A 14,332-nucleotide genomic window follows, 5' to 3' on the forward strand; every position below is an offset into this window, starting at 1 on the left:
AGACAGAATGACAACAAATTACTGGCCCACTAGAAAGGCAACGACCAACAGTGTGAACCAAAGAGAAAACACTTTCAGATTAAGATGCAATATAAAGAAAAAGGCGAAAACCAAGAGAGGTTGTTCTTTTACTCTCCAAAGTACTGAAATCGTAGGGACAAATGACAACACTGAACAGTAAAATAAAATAAAAGTATGCGTTTTCTGAATTGTAAAATTCTAACCTCTAGAGGAGAGTCTGGTTCATCCAGGATGCTCTTCTCACTCTGTATCCGCTGCATCGTTCCTGTAGAACTGGGGTCCATTATCAGCACGTTCTGACTACCAGCTCTGCCGAACTTACAGTCACTCTTTCTGGAGTCAGTCGTCCTGCACACCTCGTAGTTGTACACGTGTGGGAGAGTCCCTGTCCCCAAAGTGTCTGAGTAACGTGGTGGATAATATGGAATCACAGGGAGGTTGGAGTGATACAGGATGCGAGACTGTCTCCATCTGTAGATTTTCACTGATATAATAACCACTAAACACGTGATGAAGAGGAAGGAAACTACAGCCAAAGCCAGCACTAAGTAAAAAGTCAGGTTGTCATTGTACTCCTTGTCGTGCGTAAAGTCAGTGAACTCCGACAGCACTTCAGGGAAGCTGTCCGCCACCGCCACGTTAACAATGACTGTAGCTGAACGAGAGGGCTGCCCGTTGTCCTCCACTATAACAGTCAGTCTTTGTTTCACAGCATCTTTATCAGTGACTTGGCGGATAGTTCTTATTTCTCCATTCTGTAAGCCCACTTCAAACAGCGCCCTGTCTGTGGCTTTCTGCAGTTTATAGGAGAGCCAGGCATTCTGTCCAGAGTCCACATCAACAGCCACCACTTTAGTGACCAGATAGCCCACATCTGCTGAACGAGGCACCATTTCATCCACCAGAGAGCCACCAGTCTGGACTGGGTACAGAACCTGAGGAGGGTTGTCGTTCTGGTCCTGGATCAGTATTTTCACAGTCACATTACTACTGAGTGGAGGAGAGCCTCCATCTTGTGCTTTGACTCGGAATTGGAAATCTTTGATCTGCTCGTAGTCAAAAGAGCGCACTGCATGGATGACTCCACTATCAGCACTAACGGACACATATGAGGAGACTGGCACTCCGTTAACAGAGGAGTCCTCCAGTATGTAAGAAACACGCGCATTCTGGTTCCAGTCCGCGTCTCTGGCTTTCACTGTGAATATAGAGAGACCTGGTGTGTTGTTTTCTACAATGTAGGCCTCATATGAGCTCCTCTCAAAGACAGGCGCGTTGTCATTTACATCAGAGATCTGTAAGGTGAGAGTGACGCTGCTGGAGAGGGAGGGCACTCCCTCATCAGAGCAGGTCACTGTGATGTTATACTCAGAAGCTCTCTCTCTGTCCAGATCACTGTCTGTCACTAAACTATAGAAATTATTTGATGTAAATTTAATTTCAAATGGAATATTTTCATTTATCATACATTGAACTTTCCCGTTGTTTTCGGAATCAGGGTCATTAACACTCATTAAAGCTATGACTGTTTTGTGGGCTGAATCCTCTGGTACTGATCCTGATGTTGAGATCATATTCACAATAGGACTATTGTCATTCACATCAATCACATCAATTATTATCTTACTGGAATCTGAGAGTCCACCCAGATCAATAGCCTCGATATCGATGTGATAACTTTTTTCTATTTCATAATCTATTTGACCATCGAGTATTACATCTCCCTCACTATTAATGCGAAATAACTTTGAAACAGTGTCCATGCTATTCCCAATGACGTAGGTCACCTCGCCATTTGAGCCTTTGTCTGCATCAGAAGCACTGACCTTAGTAACAAGTGTTCCTTTTACGGAGTTTTCTGTTATGCTTGCTTTGTAAACGGCTTTACTAAAAACAGGAGCATTGTCGTTTGCATCTAACACGGTAACATGAATCTGCATTGTTCCGCTCATTTGTGGCTCTCCTCCATCCTCTGCTGTCAAAACTAAAGATATTTGTTCTTCTTTCTCTCGGTCCAACGGCTTTTGTAAAACCATTTCTACTTTTTTGCTTCCATCAGACTGACTATGCAGTTTAAGCACAAAATTGTCAGTCGGTTTCAGAGTGTAACTCTGAAGACCGTTCAGCCCAATATCAGAGTCAATCGCTTTCTCTAGCATGAACTTAGAGCCGATGACTGCAGACTCGCTTATTTCAAACCTCTTCTCCTCCTTTTGAAATCCTGGAGCATTGTCATTAATATCTGTGATCTCGACAGTAACTGGAAATAATTCGAGTGGGTTTTCTAACGTCATTTGAAAATGCACAGCGCAAGGCGTTGTCTGCCTGCAAAGCGCTTCGCGGTCTATTTTTTCTTTTATAAGGAGAACTCCCCTTTCTCTATTCAGCTCGATATACTGAACACTGTCTCCCGTATAAATACGAGCTTTACCTGATTTAAGCCGTTTTACATTTAAACCCAAATCTTGTGCTATGTTACCGACCAAGGAGCCTTTTGCCATTTCCTCCGGAATCGAGTAGCTGACCTGCCCGATAACAGAACCGAGACAGGAGATGGAGATGAACAACAGTACTTGCCGTTTCATTGTTCTGTCCGATACCTCTGTCGCACCAAAGCTACCGTGTCTTATTCCGTTTTTACGCGGAAGAATCCGTCACATTTAAATCACAATTTGAAGAGAAACACGTTGTTAATCCAACATTCAAAAAATATAATTCCAGTTTGAGGTGTCCGTGGTTAGTATGGTCTGATCTTCGAAGCGTGTATTCTACGTATGTGTCTGTGCCCGAGTGATATGCCAGAACGATGACTGTGAGAATCTGTTACCAAAGCAATTCACAACTGCAACATATTGGGCAACAGCGGCCCGATGAGTTCAAATAATGAAAGTACACAAGGAAAACAATAAGAATACCATGGAAGTTAGATTACTATATTCAGAAAAGTCTAAGAAAATAACAAAGCGCCAGACCAGGTCACCAGAATAAATTATGAAATAAAATGTCCATATTAATAATCAGTTAAATTAGATGAAAATTATAATAATGTCATCCATTATTATACTCTGTAATACTTTGCACCCTAGAAGGAGAGAGGGAGGGGGAGAGGGAAAGTACACAAAAGAAACAATCAGGAACAGTGCTCTCATCGTCACTGTCCGAGGTGCTGAAACTTTGCCTAAGAGACGACTTATAATCGTTCTCATGCAGCGTGCCAACACTTCAAACTGAAATTAACTCGATATAACCAACCTCTAGAGGAGAGTCTGGTTCATCCAGGATGCTCTTCTCACTCTGTATCCGCTGCATCGTCCCTGTAGAACTGGGGTCCATTATCAGCACGTTCTGACTACCAGCTCTGCCGAACTTACAGTCACTCTTTCTGGAGTCAGTCGTCCTGCACACCTCGTAGTTGTACACGTGTGGGAGAGTCCCTGTCCCCAAAGTGTCTGAGTAACGTGGTGGATAATATGGAATCACAGGGAGGTTGGAGTGATACAGGATGCGAGACTGTCTCCATCTGTAGATTTTCACTGATATAATAACCACTAAACACGTGATGAAGAGGAAGGAAACTACAGCCAAAGCCAGCACTAAGTAAAAAGTCAGGTTGTCATTGTACTCCTTGTCGTGTGTAAAGTCAGTGAACTCCGACAGCACTTCAGGGAAGCTGTCCGCCACCGCCACGTTAACAATGACTGTAGCTGAACGAGAGGGCTGCCCGTTGTCCTCCACTATAACAGTCAGTCTTTGTTTCACAGCATCTTTATCAGTGACTTGGCGGATAGTTCTTATTTCTCCATTCTGTAAGCCCACTTCAAACAGCGCCCTGTCTGTGGCTTTCTGCAGTTTATAGGAGAGCCAGGCATTCTGTCCAGAGTCCACATCAACAGCCACCACTTTAGTGACCAGATAGCCCACATCTGCTGAACGAGGCACCATTTCATCCACCAGAGAGCCACCAGTCTGGACTGGGTACAGAACCTGAGGAGGGTTGTCGTTCTGGTCCTGGATCAGTATTTTCACAGTCACATTACTACTGAGTGGAGGAGAGCCTCCATCTTGTGCTTTGACTCGGAATTGGAAATCTTTGATCTGCTCGTAGTCAAAAGAGCGCACTGCATGGATGACTCCACTATCAGCACTAACGGACACATATGAGGAGACTGGCACTCCGTTAACAGAGGAGTCCTCCAGTATGTAAGAAACACGCGCATTCTGGTTCCAGTCAGCGTCTCTGGCTTTCACTGTGAATATAGAGAGACCTGGTGTGTTGTTTTCTACAATGTAGGCCTCATATGAGCTCCTCTCAAAGACAGGCGCGTTGTCATTCACGTCAGAGATCTGTAAGGTGAGAGTGACGCTGCTGGAGAGGGAGGGCACTCCCTCATCAGAGCAGGTCACTGTGATGTTATATTGAGAGGCGATCTCTCTATCCAAAGCTACCTCTGTAACTAAACTATAAAATCCATTCATGGTGTTTTGTATTTTGAAAGGAATATCATCATTAATATTACACTTAACCTGTCCATTCCTTTCAGAGTCAGGGTCATTCACGCTTAGCATAGCAATGACAGTATTCTCAGGAGAGTCTTCTAAAATGCTGTCTGATTTAGATAGTATTTTTAACTGAGGGCTGTTGTCATTGACATCAGTGATATCAATGAGGATTTTACTGGAATCAGAGAGTCCTCCATTATCTATAGCCTCGATATCAATTTGGAAGAGCTTTGCTTTTTCGTAATCTATTTCACCAATCAAGATAACCTCCCCTGTTTTTCTGTCGATCTGAAATAAGTCAGATAATCGACGCTTGCTATTTGAGATTGCGTATGATATTTCTCCGTTAGAGCCTCCGTCTTTGTCAGACGCTCTAACAGTTATAACGCTGGTTCCCCTCGGTGAATTCTCGGTTATTGTCGCCTTATACACTGACTGAGTGAAAACTGGTGCATTGTCGTTTGCATCTAAGACATTAACAGTTATCTGCATTGTACCGGACATACGCGGCTGTCCGCCATCAAGAGCAGTTAATAATAGTGATATCTGTTCCTGGTGTTCTCGATCTAGAGGCTTCTGAAGAACCATTTCTACCTTTTTACTACCGTCCACTTGATTTTCTAGTTTCAATGCAAAATTGTTTGTTGGATTAAGCGAATAGCTTTGCAGATCATTTGTACCGATGTCAGCATCGATTGCTTTCTCCAACACAAATTTAGATCCAATTACGACTGACTCGCTGATTTCAAAGCGTTTTTCGGTCGAGGCAAAGCTGGGAGCGTTGTCATTTATGTCTGTGATTTCTATTGTTATGCGAAACAGTTCCATCGGGTTTTCCAAAATCATCTGTAAATGTAAAGCACAGGGCGTCGTTTCCCCACACAACGTTTCTCTGTCTATTCTCTCTTTGATAAGAAGGACACCCCTCTCTCTATTCAGCTCGATATATTCTGCACTGTCTCCCGAATGAATACGAGCTCTACCCGATTTCAGCCTTTTAAAATCTAAACCTAAATCCTGAGCTAGATTACAGACTAATGAACCTTTCTCCATTTCCTCAGGAATGGAGTAGCTGACCTGCCCGAACACCGACGCGAGGGAGAGGACAAAGATGAACAACAGTACTTGCCGCCTCATTCTTTTATCGCTGTTCTCCGCTGTCGTTTAAAGAAAACTGTAATCCATATGAATATAGTCCAAATCTCTGGTCGCGTATCAACGAAATGTCCAGCAAAAGTAACAACATTCAATATCCGTGAGCAGCTTTCCATTTACACGAGGGCAGACGCTTAGTGCCTGTTTTATTGTCTACTATGCTACAGTCTAAGGGGGAGGTACAGTTGCAAGCGTGTCGAAGACGGCCACACTCTATCCAACAGCGGCCCTTTCTGTTCAATACACCAAACAGCAAATGATGGAAAAGGGTGAATGAGAAATGTGTTTGGTATTAGAAAAACAAACCTCATTATCATTATTATTATTATTACTGTTGTTATTGTTAGTTATTATTATTATTATTATTATTATTATTATTATTATTATTATATTAGAGTTGTTTTTGTGGTTTTTTATACGAGAACAGTATTTGGATAGTCTAGTCTCTGTACGATCTAGTTTTTAAGTCTCTGATTTGACTGTTTATCCTATAAGTGTTAAAAAAACATTACAATTAGTAATGATGTCAGCTGGTAGTTTATTTACGGAAGATGAATTTGTCATGTATATATCAGAATACAAACAAACAAGAACATAATATATTAGTCACTTGCAACAGACATAATGTCATGATTTAAAAGTTTAATTTCAAGGCAAGCATGGCAGTCTGACCTCTAGAGAGAGAGTCTGGTTCATCCAGGATGCTCTTCTCACTCTGTATCGCTGCTCGTCCCTGTAGAACTGGGGTCCATTATCAGCACGTTCTGACTACCAGCTCTGCCGAACTTACAGTCATCTTTCTGGAGTCAGTCGTCCTGCACACCTCGTAGTTGTACACGTGTGGGAGAGTCCCTGTCCCCAAAGTGTCTGAGTAACGTGGTGGATAATATGAATCACGAGGGGAGGTGTAGTGGATACAGGATGCGAGACTGTCTCCATCTGTAGATTTTCAACTGATATAATAACCACTAAACACGTGATGAAGAGGAAGGAAACTACAGCCAAAGCCAGCACTAAGTAAAAAGTCAGGTTGTCATTGTACTCCTTGTCGTGCGTAAAGTCAGTGAACTCCGACAGCACTTCAGGGAAGCTGTCCGCCACCGCCACGTTAACAATGACTGTAGCATCGAGAGAGGGCTGCCCGTTGTCCTCACTAAACAGTCAGGTCTTTGTTTCACAGCATCTTTATCAGTGACCTGGCGGATAGTTCTTATTTCTCCATTCTGTAAGCCCCACTTCAAACAGAGCCCTGTCTGTGGCTTTCTGCAGTTTATAGGAGAGCCAGGCATTCTGTCCAGAGTCCACATCAACAGCCACCACTTTAGTGACCAGATAGCCCACATCTGCTGAACGAGGCACCATTTCATCCACCAGAGAGCCACCAGTCTGGACTGGATACAGAACCTGAGGAGGGTTGTCGTTCTGATCCTGGATCAGTATTTTCACAGTCACATTACTACTGAGTGGAGGAGAGCCTCCATCTTGTGCTTTGACGCGAAAGTGGAAATCTTTGATCTGCTCGTAGTCAAAAGAGCGCACTGCATGGATGACTCCACTATCAGCACTAACGGACACATATGAGGAGACTGGCACTCCGTTAACAGAGGAGTCCTCCAGTATGTAAGAAACACGCGCATTCTGGTTCCAGTCAGCGTCTCTGGCTTTCACTGTGAATATAGAGAGACCTGGTGTGTTGTTTTCTACAATGTAGGCCTCATATGAGCTCCTCTCAAAGACAGGCGAGTTGTCATTCACATCAGAGATCTGTAAGGTGAGAGTGACGCTGCTGGAGAGGGAGGGCACTCCCTCATCAGAGCAGGTCACTGTGATGTTATATTGAGAGGCTCTCTCTCTGTCCAGATCACTGTCTGTCACTAAACTATAGAAACTATTTGATGCGGACTTTATGGTCAACGGAGTGTTATCGTTGATAAAACAGTGAACTTTACCGTTTTCATTTGAATCTGGGTCTTGAACATTCATCATTGCGACAACGGTGTTTAGTTTAGACTGTTCTGATATCATGCTTGATTTCGACATGATATTAATCGTTGGTTTGTTGTCGTTCATATCCACCACATCAACTATGACTTTACATGAATCTGTGAGTCCACCATCATCACTTGCACGTATGTTAATATGGTAATTTCGTGCATTTTCAAAATCTATATTTCCAATCAACCTAATTTCGCCACTGTCTTCGTTTATCTGAAACAGTGTATGGGCATGATCTAAACTGTTTGTAATTGAATATTTTATTCTACCATTCATTCCATCATCTGCATCCGACGCAGTAACGCTAGTGACAACCGTTCCTTCTGGGGCATTTTCAAAGACAGTGGCTCTGTAGGTAGACTGTGTGAAAACAGGAGCATTATCATTGGCATCTAACACCGTGATGAATATCCGAATTGTTCCTGACATTTGCGGGTCTCCTCCATCAAAAGCTGTTAATACTAAAGAAATAATCTCTTCTTTTTCTCTGTCGAGAGGTGTCTGTAAAACCATCTCAGCCTTTCCTGTTCCATCACTTTGACTGTCTCGTTTCAGTACAAAATTATCAGTAGGTTTTAGGTCGTAATTTTGAAGACCATTTTTACCGACGTCAAGATCAATCGCTCTGTCTAATACAAATTTCGCTCCAATTACAGCAGATTCGCTGATTTTTAAACTGACTTCATCTTTCTCAAAGGTGGGAGGATTGTCATTTATATCGGTAATCTCGACTGTGATACTGTAGAACTCCATGGGGTTCTCCAAAATGATCTGAAAGTGTAAAGCACAAGGCGTAGTCTGTCTGCAGATCGTTTCCCTGTCTATTCTGTCTTTGACACGCAAGGCTCCTCGTTCTTTATTTAGCTCAATGTATCCCGCACTGTCCCCGGTATAAACGCGTGCTTTACCTGATTTCAGTCGTTTTATGTCTAAACCTAAATCTTGAGCAATATTACCGACTACAGAGCCACTCGGCATTTCCTCCGGGATGGAGTAGGTGATTTGGCCGAGCACTGAACTGAGATGAAGCAGCAAGGAAAACAACAGTACTTGCCGTCTCATTGTTCTGCCCGATATTTTCCTCGCGGAATTCTACAGGACGAATAATGTTCCACGATGACCGGAAATTTATAGTCCACGAGATTCAATGAAAAACTAGAAAGTGTCCATAATCGTCCACATCGGTACAAAAAAGAATATTTGCACTGTCGTTGTCTAAGTGTACGCCAGCGTTGTAACCCCGTGTCTGTTTTTCTCTCTCTGATATGATCACAATGGCCGATGGGGGAGGTTTCTCTTCAAATGTACACTGTACCGTTCGACATCAACACACTGGCCAACAGCGGCCCTAAGAGTACACAGTACTGAACTACAGAAAATACAAGGAACACGAAAAAAACAAAAAACAACTGTAGATAGATAGATAGATAGATAGATAGATAGATAGATAGATACTAATTTTAAAAATCTATCTAAAAACAAAGCAATACAGAGAGTCCAGAGCAGCAAGAATGCCTCTGTCCATGGTGCTGATTGTAAACGAGTTATATATGGCGCCTGGGGAGGAATGTATCAGTATCATAGCACATAGCAACAGGTTGCAACAAAAAAATAACCTGTACGACCAACCTCTAGAGGAGAGTCTGGTTCATCCAGGATGCTCTTCTCACTCTGTATCCGCTGCATCGTGCCTGTAGAACTGGGGTCCATTATCAGCACGTTCTGACTACCAGCTCTGCCGAACTTACAGTCACTCTTTCTGGAGTCAGTCGTCCTGCACACCTCGTAGTTGTACACGTGTGGGAGAGTCCCTGTCCCCAAAGTGTCTGAGTAACGTGGTGGATAATATGGAATCACAGGGAGGTTGGAGTGATACAGGATGCGAGACTGTCTCCATCTGTAGATTTTCACTGATATAATAACCACTAAACACGTGATGAAGAGGAAGGAAACTACAGCCAAAGCCAACACTAAGTAAAAAGTCAGGTTGTCATTGTACTCCTTGTCGTGTGTAAAGTCAGTGAACTCCGACAGCACTTCAGGGAAGCTGTCCGCCACCGCCACGTTAACAATGACTGTAGCTGAACGAGAGGGCTGCCCGTTGTCCTCCACTATAACAGTCAGTCTTTGTTTCACAGCATCTTTATCAGTGACTTGGCGGATAGTTCTTATTTCTCCATTCTGTAAGCCCACTTCAAACAGCGCCCTGTCTGTGGCTTTCTGCAGTTTATAGGAGAGCCAGGCATTCTGTCCAGAGTCCACATCAACAGCCACCACTTTAGTGACCAGATAGCCCACATCTGCTGAACGAGGCACCATTTCATCCACCAGAGAGCCACCAGTCTGGACTGGGTACAGAACCTGAGGAGGGTTGTCGTTCTGGTCCTGGATCAGTATTTTCACAGTCACATTACTACTGAGTGGAGGAGAGCCTCCATCTTGTGCTTTGACGCGAAAGTGGAAATCTTTGATCTGCTCGTAGTCAAAAGAGCGCACTGCATGGATGACTCCACTATCAGCACTAACGGACACATATGAGGAGACTGGCACTCCGTTAACAGAGGAGTCCTCCAGTATGTAAGAAACACGCGCATTCTGGTTCCAGTCAGCGTCTCTGGCTTTCACTGTGAATATAGAGAGACCTGGTGTGTTGTTTTCTACAATGTAGGCCTCATATGAGCTCCTCTCAAAGACAGGCGCGTTGTCATTCACGTCAGAGGTGTGTAAGGTGAGAGTGACGCTGCTGGAGAGGGAGGGCACTCCCTCATCAGAGCAGATCACTGTGATATTAAATTGAGTCGCAATCTCTCTATCCAAAGCTACCTCTGTAACTAAAGTGTAAAATCCATTTAATGTAGTTTGTATTTTAAAGGGGATGTTATCGTCAATCTTACACTCTACCTGTCCATTGTTCTCCGAATCTGGATCGTTTACACTTAACATAGCTATGACAGTGTTTGGAGGTGAGTCCTCTCGTATGGATTCTGACTTCGAAACAATATTTATATTCGGTTTATTGTCATTTATATCTAGAACATCAACTATTACTTTAGTGGAATCAGAGAGGCCCCCACTGTCTACAGCTTCAATATCCATTTGATAAGTCTTCGCCTTTACTGTCTACAGCTTCAATATCCATTTGATAAGTCTTCGCCTTTTCATAATCTATTTCACCGACGAGGGTTATTTCACCAGTTTTGGAATTAATCTTAAAGAGTTCCGAAAAAACGCGTTTGCTCGTTGATATCAGATATGATACTTCTCCGTTTGAACCGATATCTTTATCAGATGCACTTACAGTCGTTACGCTGGTGCCTTTTGGAGAATTTTCCTGTATTTTTGTTCTATACAGTGGTTTAGCAAAAATAGGTGCGTTGTCATTCACATCTAATACATTAATAAATATCTGCATTGTCCCTGACATCTGCGGCTCTCCTCCGTCTACAGCAGTCAACAACAATGAAATGAATTCCTGCTTTTCTCGATCTAGAGGCTTCTGAAGAACCATCTCTACCTTTTTGCTTCCGTCTGCCTGATTTTCGAGCTTTAATGCGAAATTATCAGTCGGAGTAAGGAAGTATGTTTGTAAGCCATTCATCCCAATGTCAGAATCAATAGCTTTCTCTAATATGAATTTCGATCCTATCACAGCGGACTCGCTAATTTCAAAACGTTTTTCTGCATTTGTAAAACTGGGAGTGTTGTCGTTTATGTCGGTGATCTCCACTGTTACACGAAACAATTCCATTGGATTTTCCAGAATTAACTGGAAATGTAAAGCACAAGGCGTCGTCTCTCCACATAAAGCCTCTCTGTCGATCCTCTCTTGGATAAGGAGCACTCCCCTTTCTCTATTCAACCCGATGTATTCTACACTGGATCCCGTATAGACACGAGCTTTTCCTGATTTCAGCCTTTTAAGATCTAAACCTAAATCATGCGCTACGTTCCCAACTACAGATCCTTTGGTCATTTCTTCAGGAATTGAATAGCTGACCTGTCCAAGCACGTAGCTGATATACAGGACCGAGAGAAACAACAGTACTTGCCGTCTCATTGTTCTGTCTGAAGTCGTTTCCCGCACCGTTAAAACAAAAGCATTCCCAATACAGTCAAAGCGAAGGAAAATAACAATAATATCGTCCAGACTCCAAGTATAAGAAGAAAGAAAAAACAACAACAACAACAGTGTATCCAGTTATATGATTCCTCGCAGAGATCCTTACGAGCTGAGACCGTGTATCCTGCCTTTCTCTGATTATGTGCAACGCATCGACACGAAGGGGAAGGACACAGACAGAAAAAAAAAAAAAATCTAGTTAAATCGCAACACGCTTGGCAACAGCGACCCTTTGAGTTAAAAATATAAATTACAACGACAAATATCAGAGAGAACCAGTTTACTGCAAAGAAACACTGGGATTCAAGATGAAGTAAAACCTGAGTCCTGTATCTATTAAGGAGTCGTATTGATTCTACATAAACCACATGATAATATTTTGCTCAAGTGGTTCAGTCACATACTTTAATGCTATAATTACGAAAGCAGTGCTTTTGAACTGTAGAATGAATAGAAGGTTTGAAGCAGAGAAAAATTAAAACTCAACTCTTAACAACATTGATGTTATAACAGCGTCAAGTGTCTCTGTCCATGGTGCTGAATGGGGATGTTGTAAGATTAGTTAAAGTTATCAACATTGTGGGTGGTGTGTTGTGTGTGTTTGTGTTTCATGCAAGGGTGACCAACAGCTTTATAAGAGAATACACCGGTACCATGACTTTGATTTGATAAAAAATAAAACCATGTGATGTTACAGTTTTCTGACCTCTAGAGGAGAGTCTGGTTCATCCAGGATGCTCTTCTCACTCTGTATCCGCTGCATCGTCCCTGTAGAACTGGGGTCCATTATCAGCACGTTCTGACTACCAGCTCTGCCGAACTTACAGTCACTCTTTCTGGAGTCAGTCGTCCTGCACACCTCGTAGTTGTACACGTGTGGGGAGTCCCTGTCCCCAAAGTGTCTGAGTAACGTGGTGGGTAATATGGAATCACAGGGAGGTTGGAGGTGATACAGGATGCGAGACTGTCTCCATGTAGATTTTCACTGATATAATAACCACTAAACACGTGATGAAAGGGAAGGAAACTACAGCCAAAGCCAGCACTAAGTAAAAAGTCAGGTTGTCTTGTACTCTGTCGGTGTGTAAAGTCAGTGAACTCCGACAGACACTCAGGAAGCTGTCCGACACAGCCACGTTAACAATGACTGTAGCTGACGAGAGGCTGCCCGTTGTCCTCCACTATAACAGTCAGTCTTTGTTTCACAGCATCTTTATCAGTGACTTGGCGATAGTTCTTATTTCTCCCATTCTGTAAGCCCACTTCAACAGCGCCCTGTCTGTGGCTTTTGTAGTTATAGAGAGCCAGGCATTCTGTCCAGATCCCACATCAACAGCCACCACTTTAGTGACCAGTAGCCCCACATCTGCTGAACGAGGCACCATTTCATCCACCGAAGAGCCACCAGTCTGGACTGGGTACAGAACCTGAGGGGTTGTCGTTCTGGTCCTGGATCAGATTTTCACAGTCACTTACTACTGAGTGGAGGAGACCTCCATCTTGTGCTTTGACGCGAAGTGGAAATCTTTGATCTGCTCGTAGTCCAAAGAGCGCACTGCATGGATGACTCCACTATCAGCACTAACGGACACATATGGAGGAGACTGGCACTCCGTTAACAGAGAGAGTCCTCCAGTAGTAAGAAACACGCGCATTCTGGTTCCAGTCGCTCTCGGCTTTCACTGTGATATAGAGAGACCTGGTGTGTTGTTTTCTACAATGTAGGCCTCATATGAGCTCCTCTCAAAGACAGGCGCGTTGTCATTACGTCAGAGAATCTGTAAGTGAGAGTGACGCTGCTGGAGAGGGAGGGCACTCCCTCATCAGAGCAGGTCACTGTATATTATATTGAGAGCCTCTCTCTGTCCAGATTTTGATTCGTTAGAATGGAAAAAAAAAAAAGAGAAACCATGTAGCTGTATTGCATGATAAAAGCACACCGTCACTCAAACAAACAGTTAAGCACTCCGTTAATATCCGCGCTGCATCATGGCCGTTCATAACAGCAAACCACTGTTTGAAGCCGTGGGACTCCTTCAGTATAGATTGTGGTATTGTTGACATCAAATCTATTGCGGATGTATATGTCACTCCATCAATTATTAGTAAATATTACTTTGCAACGGTCAAGTGAGCCCCACCTTGTCTCTTGCTTTAATTTAATTGGGGATAATGTTTTTGATTTCATTATCTAATCTTTCCACACCGTACCTCTCCAATGGTCCCCTGTATTTCAAATTAAATCCAAAATTCCCTGCAGTGTTACGGGAAACTAGAGTACGTTACTAGAACGTCCATTCGCAGCCTTGATCTAGATCTGTGCTGGTTACGGTCATGATGGTGCCCCTGCTGGGAGTTTTTTCCATTGAGAGTTTGCTTCTAATTTGTGACTGCGTATAAACTGAGCATTGTCATTACGCGTCTAATACAGTTTACGTGAATTTGCCTGTCCCCAGAGAGCTGAGGGTACCCGCCGTCGACGCTGTTATGGTATAGGTTAATTGTTCGTGTTTTCACGATCAGAGGTTTCTCCCAAGACCA

General features: G+C 43.2%; 4 protein-coding genes and 1 pseudogene across 21 annotated transcripts in view; all 5 read right to left on the minus strand.

Annotated features, from left to right (window-relative positions):
- LOC104930405 (protocadherin gamma-C5) overlaps positions 1-14,332 on the minus strand; it is a 260,504-nt gene that overhangs the window by 64,552 nt on the left and 181,620 nt on the right. The gene's annotated exons all lie outside the window — the stretch shown is intronic.
- Positions 114-2,931, minus strand: LOC104939582 (protocadherin beta-16). The gene has a single exon (XM_027278352.1). The coding sequence runs from the start codon at positions 2,604-2,606 to the stop codon at positions 129-131; it is 2,478 nt and encodes an 825-aa protein (XP_027134153.1). The 5' UTR covers positions 2,607-2,931; the 3' UTR covers positions 114-128.
- On the minus strand, positions 3,206-5,903 carry LOC109139668 (protocadherin beta-16-like). The gene has a single exon (XM_019263888.2). It carries the CDS (start codon positions 5,656-5,658, stop codon positions 3,244-3,246), a length of 2,415 nt encoding a protein of 804 aa, XP_019119433.2. The 5' UTR covers positions 5,659-5,903; the 3' UTR covers positions 3,206-3,243.
- LOC104930404 (protocadherin gamma-A2-like) lies at positions 6,311-9,071 on the minus strand (annotated as a pseudogene).
- Positions 9,229-11,961, minus strand: LOC109139854 (protocadherin beta-16). Its single transcript, XM_027278513.1, has 2 exons — positions 10,826-11,961; positions 9,229-10,782 (listed from the first exon to the last, which is right to left on the minus strand). The coding sequence occupies exons 1-2, from the start codon at positions 11,726-11,728 to the stop codon at positions 9,250-9,252; spliced, it is 2,436 nt and encodes an 811-aa protein (XP_027134314.1). The 5' UTR covers positions 11,729-11,961; the 3' UTR covers positions 9,229-9,249.

This window comes from Larimichthys crocea, chromosome I (assembly GCF_000972845.2).
Source record: "Larimichthys crocea isolate SSNF chromosome I, L_crocea_2.0, whole genome shotgun sequence".
NCBI classification, from domain to species: domain Eukaryota; kingdom Metazoa; phylum Chordata; class Actinopteri; family Sciaenidae; genus Larimichthys; species Larimichthys crocea.

What these genes read in the sequence shown, in the direction of transcription:
- LOC109139668 (XM_019263888.2), bottom strand. Translation starts at nt 5,658, where the DNA reads ATGAGGCGGCAAGTACTGTTGTTCATCTTTGTCCTCTCCCTCGCGTCG.
- LOC109139854 (XM_027278513.1), bottom strand. Translation starts at nt 11,728, where the DNA reads ATGAGACGGCAAGTACTGTTGTTTCTCTCGGTCCTGTATATCAGCTAC. An exon ending in GTGAAATAGATTATGAAAAG is followed by an intron (nt 10,783 to 10,825) that starts GCGAAGACTTAT and finishes TAGACAGTAAAG; the next exon opens with GCGAAGACTTATCAAATGGA.
- LOC104939582 (XM_027278352.1), bottom strand. Translation starts at nt 2,606, where the DNA reads ATGAAACGGCAAGTACTGTTGTTCATCTCCATCTCCTGTCTCGGTTCT.